We start from the raw sequence: 15,527 nt of genomic DNA, 5'->3' as shown, positions 1-15,527 counted from the left end.
ATGACACCGCCCTTCTCCTGAGAGACAGGAAAAACAACCAGTAGAAGCGAGAGGGCTGTCCTCATAATTAGAATGTACATCTCTCTCAGCCAATAGGCATCTTCTTTTTAAGATTGACGGAAGAATTCTTCAATGAAACATTTCTAATATAGCCCAACCCATATGCTTCATACGAGGGCGAGTGATGCAGTAGACGTTGAGCCGTCCCACGCTACATAATGTGAACATAGATATTAGAAAAGTAGAGTGATAATTTAAAAATCTTGAAAGATGATGCTGTTAAGGTGCTACATTCAATATGCCAGCAAGTTTGGAAAACTCAACAGTGGCCAGAGGATTGGAAAAGATCAGTCTACATCCCAATCCCAAAGAAATGCAGTGCCAAAGAATGCTTCAACTACCGTACAATTGCACTCATTTCACACGCTAGCAAGGTTATGCTCAAAATCCTCCAAGGTAGGCTTCAGCAGTATGTGGACCGAGAACTCCCAGAAGTACAAGCTGGATTCCGAAAAGGCAGAGGAACTCGAGACCAAATTGCTAACTTGCACTGGATTATGGAAAAAGCCAGAGAGTTCCAGAAAAATATCTACTTCTGCTTCATTGACTATGCAAAAGCCTTTGACTGTGTGGACCACAGCAAACTATGGCAAGTTCTTAAAGAAACGGGAGTGCCTGACCACTTTATCTGTCTCCTGAGGAATCCATATGTGGGACAAGAAACAACAGTTAGAACTGGTCATGGAACAACTGAGTGGTTCAAAATTGGGAAAGGAGTACGGCAAGGCTGTATACTGTCCCCCAGCTTATTTAACATATATGCAGAATACATCATGCGGAAGGCTGGACTGGAAGAAACCCAAGCCGGAATTAAGATTGCCGGAAGAAATATCAACAACCTCCGATATGCAGGTGATACCACTCTGATGGCAGAAAGTGAGGAGGAATTAAAGAACCTTGTAATGAGAGTGAAAGAGGAGAGTGCAAAAAACGGTCTGAAACTCAACATCAAAAAAACTAAGATCATGGCCAGTGGTCCCATCACCTCCTGGGAAATAGAAGGGGAAGATATGGAGGCAGTGTCAAATGTTATCTTCCTGGGCTCCATGATCACTGCAGATGGAGACAGCAGCCCTGAAATTAAAAGATGCCTTCTTCTTGGGAGAAAAGTGATGACAAATCTTGACAGCATCTTGAAAAGCAGAGACATCACCTTGCCAACAAAAGTCCGAATAGTCAAAGCTATGGTTTTTCCTGTTGTGATGTATGGAAGTGAGAGCTGGACCATAAAGAAAGCAGACCGCCGAAGAATTGATGCCTTTGAATTGTGGTGCTGGAGGAGGCTCTTGAGAATCCCCTGGACTGCAAGGAGAACAAACCTATCAGTTCTAAAGGAAATCAACCCTGAGTGCTCACTGGAAGGACAGATCCTGAAGCTGAGGCTCCAGTACTTTGGCCATCTCATGAGAAGAAAAGAGTCCTTGGAAAAAACCCTAATGTTAGGAAGGTGTGACGGCAAGAGGAGAAGGGGACGACCGAGGATGAGATGGCTGGACAGTGTCATCGAAGCAACCAACATGAATTTGACACAACTCCGGGAGGCAGTAGAAGACAGGAGGGCCTGGCGTGCTCTGGTCCATGGGGTCACGAAGAGTCGGACACGACTAAACGACTAAACACACACACACACACAGAGTGATAATTCAATTGAGCACTCAGGGTTGATTTCTTTCAAATGGATAGGTTTGTTCTCTTTGCAGTCCAGGGGACTCTCAAGAGTCTCATCCAGCACCACAATCCACAAGCATCAATTCTTCAGCAGTCAGCTTTCTTTATGGACCAGCTCTCACTTCCATACATCACTGCTGGAAAAACCATAGCTTTGACTATGTGGACCTTTGTCGGCAAGGCGAGGTCTCTGCTTTTTAAAATGCTATCTATGTTTGTCATTGCTTTCCTCCCAAGAAGCAGACGTCTTTTAATTTTGTGGCTGCTGTCACCATCTGCAGTGATCATGGAGACCAAGAAAGTAAAATCTGTCACTGCCTTAATCTCTTCCCCTTCTATTTGCCGGGAGGTGGTGGGGCCAGTGGCCATGATCTTAGGTTTTTTTTTTTTAATGTTAAGTTTTAGACCATTTTTGGTGCTCTCCTCTTTCACCCTCATTAAGAGGTTCTTTAATTCCTCCTCACTTTCTGCCATCAGAATGGTATTATTTGTATATCGGAGGTTGTTGATATTTCTTCCGGCAATCTTAATTCCGGTTTGGGATTCCTCCAGTCCGGCCTTTTGCATGATGTATTCTGCATATAAGTTAAATAAGCCGGGGGACAATATACAGCCTTGTTGTACTCCTTTCCCAATTTTGAACCAAGCAGTTGTTCCATATCCACTTCTAACAGTTGCTTCCTGTCCCACATATAGGTTTCTCAGGAGATGGATAAGGTGGCCAGGCATTCCTTGGTTACATGTGTTGTTGTTGTTTAGTCGTTTAGTCATGTCCAACTCTTTGTGACCCCATGGACCAGAGCATGCCAGGCCCTCCTGTCTATATGGTTACATATACAGGGCTTCTGTTGATTTGTATGCATATGTGCTACAGTTTTTAAGGTTTTAGAAATTTTCACCATCATCCACAACCTCAGTCAAAAAAGGAGGCATTCCTGCCTTTGCAGCTTGATGAGGAAATATCCTGTGAAAGACACCCCTAAAACTGACAACTCTCCCCCAGGAAACAAAAGAGCATCAAATTGGTCCAGAAGTTGATTCCTGTTTGAGTGTCTACTTTTTGTAGGTCTATGAACCTGACAGTCCAAATATCAGTTTTCCAATCTTTCCTCCTTACCGGCTTACCTGTCAGTCAGAATGAGTGACGGGCATATAAGGCAATAGGAGTAAGCCCCAGCAAGGTCCTCCTTTCGGGCCGCCTGGATGGACTCGAAGGGAAGCGAGCACTTGTTAAGGATGCGGTCTGGGCGGGTTTTCCAATAAATTGGAAGCAAGTTGTTACCCCATAAAAATAACAGCATTAATTTTAATAAGGTTTTATTTTAAGAAAGTTCCACCTTGATAGTTCTAGGATAATAAATTCGGATAGATGTAAATATACTAAATAATAAATAGAGCAAATTGTAGGATTTTTTAAAATGCAACTTTTAGGAGGACCTTTGTTAATTCTAATTAACAGTGAGATTCTGTTTCGAGACAGATCGGTTTGTGAAGAGTTTTGCTCCAAATTTAGAAGCACTTTTTATAGCATTATAAATGACCTAAGAAAATTTATTTAACATCTGCCTCTCCTTTTTTCCAAGCGTACATCATGGGATTATATTTTAGCTATATTGGCCTATCAACATTTTTTTTTAATTTTTGAGTCTGGATAATGAAACCAGATGCACTTGATTTCACTTTGGCCTTTGTGCCATCTCTACCCTTGAAGACAAATTTGTATTAAAATGAAATTATAGCAGAAATCCATTACTATGGTTACATTTTTATATTCTTAATAACATGGTGATGCTATATTGATAGATATATATTGAATAAACACTTGTATTACATATGGTAATAATTATGTACCATCAAGTCAATTCTGCCCTACGCTGACCATTTCCAGGGTTTCTAGGTATAGATTCCTCAGGAGTGGTTTACCATTCCCCTTCTTTTGGGGGCGCCCTGGGGCTGTGCAGCTTGCCCAAGGCCACATAGGCTGGCCCTACTTGGAGGAGGCAAAGTGAGGAGTTGAGCTCCCAACATCCAGCTCTGCAGCCAGATACCTAAAGAACTAAGCTGTCCAGCCAGTTCTACAGTATTATACACAGGCTGCTTATTTTTTAAAAAGCATATTTTGTTTGTTTCTTGGTTTGTAGTGCTTTTTAGGTATGGGAAACAGCCTCAGCAATGTATGCAGTGGCAATCTAGTATGTGATGTATTAGCGTCCTTTGAGAGGGACGTTGTGGCGCTGTGGGCTAAACCGCAGAAGAATGTGGTGCAGGGTCAGAAGACCAGCAGTCGTAAGTTCGAATCCACGCGACGGAGTGAGCCCCCGTCGCTTTGTCTCAGCTCCTGCCAACGTAGCGGTTCAAAAGCATGCAAATGCAAGTAGATAAATAGGGACCACCTTGATGGTAAGGTAACAGCGTTCCGTGTCTAAGTCGCGCTGGCCATGTGACCACAGAAGATTGTCTTCAGACAAAACGCTGGCTCTATGGTTTGGAAACGGGGATGAGCACCGCCCCCTAGAGTCTAACACGACTGGACAAAAATTGTCAAGGGGAACCTTTACCTTTTTTACCTGTGTACATTTTAGACAGATGTATTGAAACCTGAAAAACTGCATATCTAGTCACTCCTGTACAATTCATCTCCAACACAGGAATAAAATGGGGCAGTTGGCTACCAGGAGCAGAGAGAGTATATCTGCACATAAGAATGTAACTAGTAAATCAGAGTACAGTACATCTTTAGGAAGTGTGTTTGCCCATGACAAGTGTATTTGCAAGTATATTTGCATGCCGGAGATTTTTCATTCAGAATATGAACAGTTTCTTGGAGACACAGGAATGAACAGGTGAATCAAGGTAATGAATCCTAGATTCGGGAAGTGCAACAAACGCATTACAGTAGTGTCTTATGTGGCACAGCAAAAGGAAAACACAGACGTTGCAGTTTTATTTGTGGACACAAGAGGGTATGGTAAGATAATTTATCCTAAACGCCCAGTTTTATGCATACAGAGCTCCGAAATGGGTGAATAGGGAATAAACACAGATCGACAACAGACTGCTGTGGGTCACTGTCCTGGGGATGCTTGGGAAGCGGGGGGGGGGGGGGGAACCGCCTGCCTAAGATAACTGGTGTGTGAGTGTTGACTTTTTGAGCTTGAGGCTGATGTAGTGGATGGGCTGCTGGCAGGTTGTGGTGAAGAGTCATTTGTGAACCATCTGTCTCTAATAAGTTGCTCTGTGTGGAAGTTGATTAGTTGGATGGGAGCCAAGCAAATTTACCAGTGATAGATTTAGTGCTAGCACAGGGTGGAGACGGAGCAAATCCACACTCACACCCTTTTCACTGGAACTAGCATTTGGGAAAGTGGCTCGTTGACTGCAGCTCTTCCAGTCTCTCAGCCACCATGCCTGCTAGGGGATTCTGGATCTCTACTTAGAGTTAGAACTCAGAACATAACTTCCTTCCTTGCCCTAAACACATTATGAATGCTCCTAAAATAATTCCTTATGGCAAAGATACCATTCATTGTATCACCTTTCTTGAGCATCTATAGCCTTGACCTCTCCCTCCTCCGATTCAGTTGTTAAGAGATCAACTTGAGATCCATACTTGAGGAGCTGTATAAGCCTCCCCTTCTCTTCTGATGGCACCACAACTTTACGTAGGCATTTAAGGTGCACGAAGAGGAGGCCTAATCCATTCTCCACTGTGTTTAGTCTTTCAAACCAGAGGTGGTTGAGTTGTCACTTTTCATTTATGCTGGACAACCTCAGGGCACTTATCGTCCTCATGGCTACAATGCCCAGGAGGGGATGGGTCACAGCTCAGTGACAAAACACATGGTGTGAAAGCAGCTGTGTTAAGTTTCTGCCATCTCTAGATATGGCTTCATCAGACTGCTTTCTGAAACTCCGAAGAGTTGCTGCCAGTGTACGTACCTTCAGCTTGACTTGAAAAAGTGTTGACATTTGCTCAGCTGTGTCCTCAGTAAGGGTCTTCACCTAACTGGTGAAGGGCTTTTCTCTGTCCACATGGGATACCTTTAGACTCCAACCCTGATCTGCCAGGGACTGCTTCTTCATCCTAAGGCTTCAGAGTTTGAACCTCAAGACACAATCCACTGTCTTGCACAAATGTCCCACCTGTTCAACAACTGATCTGCACTTGTGTCCATAGGTGTTTTTGCATATGAGGTTTAATGTGGTCATTATTGTGAGTATAAAGTGTGCATACTGTATATCATCTGGAGCGATGGTTCCCTATCTTGGGTCCTCAGGTGTTCTTGGAATAAAACCCGCAGAAGCCTTCATCACTAACTGTGGTAATCAGGATATCTGGGAGGTATAGTCCAGGAACATCTGGGGACCTAAGGTTAGGAACCACTGGTCTACAAACTTATTTCCAATTGGGGTACACGGAATTTAAGCTAGAGATGGATCAGGCAACCCCTTTCACTAGAGGAGGATGAGAGTTTGGGGGCATGCACTTGGCAAAGTTTCCTCTGTCTGTATCTCCCCAGGTGACAATGGTTAATGGCACAGGAATCCTAACAGGGTGAGAGAAGATAGAAAGAAGAAGGAAGACTGGTGTTTAGATTAATTTTTCACCTAGTGATCTTGATTCATCCTTATCTATTCTAGGTTGCTAGTCATAAATTGGAGATGGATTGACCTGCAATGAAGTGTTATAGGTGTTACAGAGTATGGCTGAAACAATGGTCTTATAACTTCCTTGGAATTTATAATTTACAGTATATTTAATTTCTAAGAATTAAATATACTGAAGTGCTATGCCATTTAATAATACTGTAGTCGTTGTTGGTTTCCAGTGTAGATAGCTGTGGTGACTGAACAGTGGTAACCTATCCTCTTTGTGTGAGCATGTTCTTTGTGTTTGTATACAAATATCCATTCAGGGCCTGTCTCCCTCCACCATAACTGCTAGATAGCTCAATCATTTAGGTCTCTGTGGAATCAGGGAGTTCAATTCCCAACTGTGCCTCCCTGACAGAGGCTGGACTTGATGATCTATAGGGTCCCTTCCAGTTCTGCAGTTCTAAGATGATGATGGTGATTGGTTGCTGAGCCTCCCCTCCCCTCCTGCAGCAGGCACTAGCTGCCACTATAGCCGAATCAATAAATCTCAACGAACCCTCTCTTGCACCCTTCCTATGGTGGTAAAAATAAAATAACAGTCAACTAAATGCTTAGCGGCATGCTACTTTATAATGGTGCCTCAGTCTCCTGGGGTGTACCAAACGTCCCTGCCTAATGGTAGAGATAGACTGTGTTACTGAAGGTAGAGGGAGCCTTATGACTGCTGTTATCTTCTTTCCAGACATACCAGAAATGAAAGGAGGATGTAATCATAGCTCAAGGTGAACAAGAGAGAATGGACATCATCAGTGATAGAGTGATAGCCATAGGTAAATGTCAGGCTACCATGAGGAAAAAGCTGATGTTTGTCTTTTGCCCCAACCTGTAGTGACCTTCAAGCTGATAGATGCTGTAGGCCTGGAGATTAGAGATTCGTAAGAAGCTATTTTTGGCTCAAAAAAAATGCCTCTCCACTTGATCTTGTCACCTGCTCAGCCGTGGCTGGTGAGGACTTCCTGATGTCCCACCACCTCAGCGATGCCAGAATGAAAAGTAGGTGCCAGCACTTTGAGGCCCAAGATGACAGGGTCAGGGAAAGAAGCAGGCAATGGGGAGGAGTACCAAGGCAGCAGCTTCTAATGTGTTTGCCCTCCTCCGGTGTTGAAGGCATAAAGCAGCCGGGATTAGCGATGGAACTGTGTCATATTAATCCGAGCTCCCAGCTGTGAATCCAATCTGAGCTTTCACCGCTCTGACCTTCAGCCTACGCTGCTGTCAACCGACCAGCTTGGGCAGCTGCTGTCTATATAGGAATCTCTCATACGGCTCTGAGATGCACCCTGCTTTGGGGCAAAACCAGATGTTGAGGCTGGCATCTTTTCTGTGGTGCAGAGTTAATTTTCTTTGTTTCTTCTCCCAGAGATAGTCATAGACTTGATGGAGGTTTTCCGGCATTCGAGGCCAGCAAAGCGGGAGATGGGCAGGCCTGACCTATAGGCTCCAGTTCTTTGGGAAATGCCTTTATGCCTTCTTGACGCAAATGAAAATAAATTCACAAAAGCAGAACATTTCCTAAAGGAATGGCTCATGATCACCTGCTTGCATACAGAAAATCACCAGGTGATCCTTTGAGTTAAAAGAGTTGGACATCAAGTGGTAAGAAAGATCTGTGCTTGAGACTTTGGAGGGCTTCTGCCAATAAGAACTGACAGTCAGAGTAAACTCATATTAAAGAATACTAGACTTGATGCACAAGGGTTTGGTTACACAGAAAGCTGAATTGGAGCAATTTGTGTTTGCTGCAGCTTCGTTCACAGACTATTTTATGCTTCTGTTCAGTTTAGGTGATCACATGGAGACTGCAGGTTGTTTCAGTGCCAATGTCCCTACTGGCTCCTCAATCTGATGTAGTTTGATCCAGGTTACTGTCCCTCATCCTTTGATCCTGCCGTCTGCTTTTATGGTTCATTGTAAAGTTGGTGGACTATTTAAAGTTTTGCACAGCACTACAGGGAAGGGACGGTTTCCGCAAGTATCCATAATGTACAAAAACACATACCGCAGAAACATAGTTGTCTGCTGTAGTTTGTCACAGTTGTTTCAATTATATATTGATTTTTGCCCTCCTTTTTTGCCTGGGCAGAGGTGATCTAGTGTGAAAGTAGTATATATCATTGCAGAGATGAAGCAATCTAGCTCATCATTACAAAGACTGTGAGGGTGGGTGTTCCCAGTGTCCAAAACGTCACATCCAGCCTAGTACATCACCAAAATGCCACCCGCAGTCATGCTGCCATTGTTTTGGAGAACAAAACAACGGTCCCCATTGGGAAAAGTCTGTTCAAATCATTCTGGCTTGGAAAAAGTAGTGGCAGGGGAGGAAAAAAAAAAACTCTGAATCAGGAGCAAGAGAGGCTGGATTGATTCCAGTTGGCCTTCATGTCACGTGATCCATTTTTTTAAAAAGGGGAATTTATCCATTTTGCACTCACAGCAAATTCCTCAGTACTTGATCATGTAGGTCCAGCTTAAATTGGACAAAATAGTCTAACTCTGGAGATATACCGATTTCCAGAGGTTGGTCCAGCTCCATTTCCAGATGGCAAGTACTGTACCAGAATTCCCCAGCCAGCATGAGCAGGTTAGAATTACACCCTCCTCACCCCGCCAAGGAAGTTGCCCAGTTTTACATTCATTTATAGAGATCATGGGACCAGAATGGTGAGAATCAGGGCGTAAAACGCCTGGCATTATATCATCAAATGCAGTTTCACATTTCTCCCCTTCTTTTTATTCACGTCTGATCTAGGGATGTGATTATCAAATAGGATTATCAAATTTGCAGACGATACTACACTAGTAGGACTTATCTCTGGGGATGATGAGTCTGCGTATCGGGACGAGGTATTACAGCTATCCCGCTGGTGCAAAAAAACAACAACAATCTTTTATTTAACATCCAAAAAACCAAGGAATTCATAGTGGACTATAGGAAAAAAAGAGCAGACATTCAGCCACTGTATATAGATGGAGTTTGTGTGGAACAGGTGGTTGAATGTAAGTTTCTTGGGACTATCATAACAAATGACCTGACTTGGAGTGCAAACACCGCTGCGTTAATCAGGAAGGCACAACAACGGTTGTATTTTCTAAGGATTCTTAGAAAGCAACAATTGACTGAGAGTTTGTTAATCACCTTCTATTGGAGTTCGATTGAGAGCATATTATCCTACTGTCTCTGTGTATGGTTCACGAGCTGCACAGTGGCAGAGAAAAAGGCAATTCAAAGGGTGATTAAGATGGCCCAAAACATCATTGGCTGTTCACTCCTCTCTTTGGAAGAATTGTATCAGAACAGATGTAAGAGGAGGATATCTAACATACTGAAAGACTCCTCTCATCCGGGACATCAGCTCTTTAAACTATTACCATCAGGAAGGAGATTCAGGGTATTGAAAGCAAGGACAAGCAGATTCAAGAACAGTTTTTACCCAAGTGCAGTATTGAGTTTAAATGAGGGGCCATAGGTTTTTGGTGGAATTTTAATTGCTGAGAGAAAACGGGGTATCTATATTTGGATGGTGAAAGTTGTGTATATTTTAACTTTTTTTTGTAGTGTTGTCCAGTTTTACCTTGGGGAAGAGCACCTCATTTCGTTGCACCCACTTGTGAGCGCAATGACAAATAAATTTCTTATGTCTTATGTCTTATGTCTTATGAGTACTCACATGGTTTCTCATTCATAGCAATTTTCTCACCATACCAGGACTTGCCACTGGGACCTCCTTCTGCTTCCCATGCAGACAAGACCCTGATCTCTTTGTTTTCAATCTGAGGTTCTATGTGAGAGATGCCAAATTCTGTGCAGCTTCATGCCTTTTCCACAGAATCTTGCTCAAGGAAACATGCAGTTCTGCACAGAAATGATAACACTCCTGCACAGCTTGGGATTCCTTCTGTACCGTCCAGGTAACTCCTAAGCAGGAAAGATGCTATTCTACACAGGAGTCATAGTACAGTATTAATCCTGCATAGCTTGAGAATAAAAATGTACGCAGTGCAACATCACTAGTAGGAAAATACAGTGTTTTTTTTTTCTTGGTTCCTTTCACATCCACAGTGCATTACTAGTGTTTGATACTGGGGATACTGTACATTAATATCTGCATTATGTTCATACATTTAAGGAGTGGCAACAGTGATTGTACATTATTCGTATTTGGAGTACCTTCTTATATGCTGTTGATTCTCTCCCCCCCCCTCCCCAGTTTCGAAGCAGAAAACACAGATGGACTGAATTTAATTTCTTTCTTTCTTTTTTAATGACAACCCTTGTTTCTGTGACTGGTTAAATTGTATACACCTCATCCATTTCCTTTAAAGAAATCCACTTTGTTATCAGTATTGTTCGCTCCTGATAAATCTGCCAGATCATTTGTCGTAAAGAAAACACACTCAAATATACAAGCCTTCCAGTTACTTTTGCTGGAATTTTACATTGGGCTTCCTCATATGGACTTGACAAGCAAGTTTCAGGGATGTTAAGATCATGGGCAGTTTCTTGACTGGTGATTGAATACTTTCTAGCCCTTGTAGCTGAAAAGATAAGACACTGTTCTAAAACTCTACAGAATAAGCCTCCATCCTGCATTTCCCTAGAATGCATGAGTAGCTTCCAGTTCCATGGAATCCTACCAACCTATCACTTCTGGTGAACCCCTCTTTCCCTTGTTAATCGTGCAGCCCCCTAGATAAGACATCCTCAGTCGAAAGCCATATGAGACATCTTCAATAAAGCACTGTTCGATATCTTATTCATGTATCCTTGCACCTACAGACAATAAACACTTGGATCCATCTAGCCTTCACCTATACAGCCAGAACCATAATTTATACAGTCATAACTATCAGATGATACTAGAGCTCTTTAGACACCTTTGGAATAGATATTATTTTTCTTGCTCATGTTTCTTTGTTGTGATTATTACATTTGGTTTGCTTCCATCCCTCAGTATTTCGTTAACCCTCTTCGGTGCTTGATCACGGGGGACCCTTCGGTATCTCCTAGGGCCGCCATTTTGGCCCACATGCCAGAAAATGGCATGGCCCCTTCCCAACCAACCGTTTGTGATACAAACACGGTCCCTTGTTCAGAAAGCCGGTTGTGTTTTTTGGGACAGGATGGGTGAAGTGTGAAAGTGTTATCCTATGGATTGTTACCTCAGCTGCCCAACTATGCAAAGCGTGGTGTTGGCGTTACTTCCCCAACGGCCCACAGCCCTTCTCAGTCCAAGGACACCGGTGACTGGTGTCACGTGGTGGTGGACATCTCATTCTCCAGGCTCACCCGCCTGCTTCCCTGCCTTTCATCTTCCTCTTCTTCCTCACGGCAGGAGATGAGCGCCACCTCATTCTCGTAGCAGAAGGAGGCACGGGCGGCAGTGGCTCCTGCAGGGGGCGCCCTGTATTTGCGCTGACTCAGCTCTTTAGCACTGCAGTTTGGAGTTCCAGGCACCTCGTAGGTACGGTGGAAGTGTTGGTAGTCAACCTCATAGTGGCCACGTCGTTCGAAGAGTACAGGCTCAAAGCGGTGCCCCCAGCGCAGCTCACTGGGCAGGTAGGAGCTACGGCACTGTGTAGTCATTGCCGTGGCTTCTACCATACCTTCTAAAATGACCACCAGTTCAAAGTCAGCTTCAGCCAGATCTTCAGGCCCATACTCATAAAGGGGGCTTTCAGCATCAATTTCGTGCACAATTGTCACTGGGGAGACCAGGAAGATGCGGTCTGTACCATTGTCAAAGCCTACATTGACATCGTTGTGGTCTAGGGGGATATATTCTCCTTCAGGGGTCACACGAGGCTGTGGGAGAGAAGACAGAGGTAGAGATTTAGGGATTTATAGGCTGAAACGACCCTCTCAGGTTATAAAAATACAATGCACAGCAACCATTTCTTTGACTGTGATAAGAATGTCACTTCATTTTCTGAAATGACTTCTGGTGGCTGCGCATGATCTCTTTGCGCACCCCATATATGCTCTTTGTGATCTCCTACTTATGGGGTGGGCAACATGCAGTCTCTTATATGTATGCACTCTGGCAGTGACCTAAATAGGCTCCACTAGCTGTCTAACCCGAACAGAAAAGGACCTACACATATGATGTGGGGAAAATAAGCAGCCTATTTGCAAATGTGTACTCATATCGTGTGCTTCTAACAGCCTCCCACCTGTCCACCTTTCCTTCCAGCCTTCTCACAGTTCCTCACCTCTGTCTTGGATCTGCCCATTTATTCTATCCACTGTAATTAACTACTGTCAATATCACTACTGCTATGGCAGCACTTTCCAGCCATATGCAAGCAGGGCAGGGCGGTCTTGTTGCTACCTCTGATCTTGAACCAGAGACAGCAGTGGGATTTCTTTCCTTTTCCTGTCCACATTCCTCACTGGGAACATGAGTTGAGTGTGAGGAGAGTGTCCTTGAGTCTGGATATCGCAAGGGTATTCTTGCGGAGAGAAATATCCAACTCTGCATTAGTTGCTGTACAGAGAGAAACATGATTATCAGGAAGAGAGCAGGATTAGATGGTGTGAGGTGTGGATATGACTTTTGATGGTTTGGTGATGTCCCCATCTCCAGGGGACATCACTCAAGACCTTACTATGTGTGTCGGGGGGCAGTCTATCCTCCAGGAACAGACCATTACCTTATTCCTTCTCTGCTCAGTTCGGATATTCAAAACAAATCCCTGGGCTACAAATTATTTCAGTTCCAAATGTATGTCTTTTGCACCAGACTGTATGTCTTTTGCACCAGTTGGTGGAGCTTAGGATCCAAATAAAAAGCAACATATATCCTCTTGAACCCTTGATATTCACCCATCCTGAACTTCATTAAAAGCGGTTCATTAATTTTTCTTGCCTTTCTTCTACCTTTCTTTTGCCTCTATTGATCTGTCTATTAGGTACCGTAGGTTCTAACTGATGTATTTGTAAACCCTAATAAACAACTTGAACAATATCCTGTTGCTATACAAATGTTGCCTGTCTGTAACTTGTCTGTGGGTTTCTCTTTAATAATGTCCTTACCTGCAGCAGTTGTGCCCGGACATGGGCCTCCACCAGGTGGCTCTTGCGCAGGTTGGCCACACGCCACATGAGGCAAAGCTTCCCATCACGCATGGCCACCACTGCCATATCACTAAAGACAAGGGTCTCGTTGCGCTTCTTGGGCTTGGCAATCTTGGCCATGATTGCACCAATAATGAAGGCATCAATGATGCATCCCAGTATGCACTGGAACACCACAACCAAGACAGCTGATGGACACTCTTCTGTTACACTGCGGAAGCCATACCCGATGGAAGTCTGGGTCTCCAGGGAGAAGAGGAAGGCAGCCATGAAGCTGGTGACCTCTGAGAAGCAAGGCTTTGAGTCTGGTGGTTGGTCAGGGGAGAGGTCCCCATGAAGGATAGCGATGAGCCAGAATGTGAAGCCAAAGAGAAACCATGACACCACAAACGAGAGGCAGAAGATGACAAACATCCACCGCCAGCGTATGTCCACGCAAGTGGTGAAAATGTCAGTGAGGTACCGCTGGCCTTTCTCACTCATATTGATGAACTGCACATTGCAGTGGCCGTCCTTCTTCACAAAACGGCTGCGCTGCCGGATGGGGGCAGGCTTGCCGTTGCTGCAGCTGGTGGGCGATTCTATGGATTCCTCTTCTTTGAGTTCTCCCACCCCATCACCAGCCCCACTGAGACGGCGGATGGCTTTGGCCACCCCCATCTCTGAGGGGTTAGCCTTTGTCCCGGCCAAGGCCAGGCCGGGCTTGGGGGATTGGTGGCCCAGCCTGTGTGTTGTCCACAAAAAGTTGGTATTGGGGGAGAGTTAGCAAGTGAAGGTGCGGTGTGGCGGACACTCAGCACCGCGGGTCAACCTGGAGAAGAAAACTGGAAAGAGGTGACAAAAAGTACAATCAATTAATAAATCATATCAACTCTAGAAGTCACATCAGTTTAACACACCATCTCTGATTTATCAATAGGATGGTGTGAAATTTTTCAATTTTTTCTCTTGTCTAATCCTGGAAGGTTCTGTCTGCTTCTATCTAGGATTTCCGTATCACTCGATTGAGTCAGGAGGTGAGGCTGAGGAGCCTGACGCTGAGGGAGGTCTAGAAAGAAAAAACAAGAAACCGGGCCTTCTTGGCGGTAGCTCCTTGCCTCTGGAATAATCTTCCTCCTGAGATCCGTGCAGCCCCTTCGCTGGGCATCTTTAAAAGCCAATTGAAAACCTGGCTGTTTAGGCAGGCCTTCCCTTCAGTTATTACTTGATTTACTTTCTCTTCTTTCCATCTTGAATAATTTGATTTCTGATGTTTATAATGTTGTTATATTTCATATTGTTTTATTATATATGTTGGAAGCCGCCCAGAGTAGTCAGTTGGCTAGATGGGCGGGGTATAAATGCAATAAATAAACAAATACAGTAATAAATAATTAAATTTCAGGTTATGAAAAACTATTTTGCCTGAGAGTTGAGTTTGCCTGACTTTATTATTGTTTACTTTTTCTTGCAGCAGAGCTACATTTTTTACTGCAGTCAGCAATTCATTTCTAAAAAGAGAGACTAAATGTAGGAGTGTTCTTGTGACCCAGAACTGGAAGCTGTGACCCTTAGGGACAGAATATGATAATTAGGCCTAAACGGTATCGCTCAGTTTCCTTATCGCATCTTCTGGGCTTGAGTTGTGGCACTGAAAACACTTGTCTCAAACTGAACAATCATTTCATTTGACAAGGGAAGTTTGCTTGTCATAAAAGTGAGCATTGGCTGGCAATGAATTGTTTAGAAAAACATCAAAAAGCCTTGAAGATTAACTTATTTATTTTGAACTGAGCATTAACTGATTACAATCTATCTCCTCATCTGCTACAAAACTCTTCCTTATGTTGCTGAAGGAGGCTAATATGTCTACTCTTTGGAAAACGGCTTGTTTCGAAAACCCTCTATGAGAGCTATCTCCTGTCTGGTGGACATGAAGTCGTCCCCTATTGCTCCATGCTGGGTGAGGATGATGAGAATTGTAGTCAAGCACATTTGGAGGGTACCAAGTCTGAGAAAGGTGCACTACAAAAGAACGGGTGACATTGTAGTTGGTTCTAACACAGGTTTTACACTATTGTACATCTAA

At 43.9% G+C, this 15,527-nt stretch overlaps 1 protein-coding gene across 1 annotated transcript in view; it reads right to left on the bottom strand.

The window, feature by feature from the left end:
* Positions 1-10,622: 10,622 nt before the first annotated feature.
* The window catches only part of KCNJ14 (potassium inwardly rectifying channel subfamily J member 14), a 36,773-nt gene continuing 31,868 nt past the window's right edge, over positions 10,623-15,527 (bottom strand). Inside the window, exons 4-5 of the mRNA XM_020792668.3 lie at positions 13,418-14,283; positions 10,623-12,187 (exon numbers count right to left, since the gene is read on the bottom strand). Of these exons, the coding sequence (XP_020648327.2) occupies positions 11,636-12,187; positions 13,418-14,119 (1,254 nt within the window). The 5' untranslated portion in view covers positions 14,120-14,283 and the 3' untranslated portion in view covers positions 10,623-11,635. The remainder of the gene's footprint in view (positions 12,188-13,417; positions 14,284-15,527) is intronic.

Source organism: Pogona vitticeps, chromosome 6 (assembly GCF_051106095.1).
Source record: "Pogona vitticeps strain Pit_001003342236 chromosome 6, PviZW2.1, whole genome shotgun sequence".
NCBI classification, from domain to species: Eukaryota; Metazoa; Chordata; class Lepidosauria; order Squamata; family Agamidae; genus Pogona; species Pogona vitticeps.
This window is presented reverse-complemented; position numbering and strand designations above follow the sequence as displayed.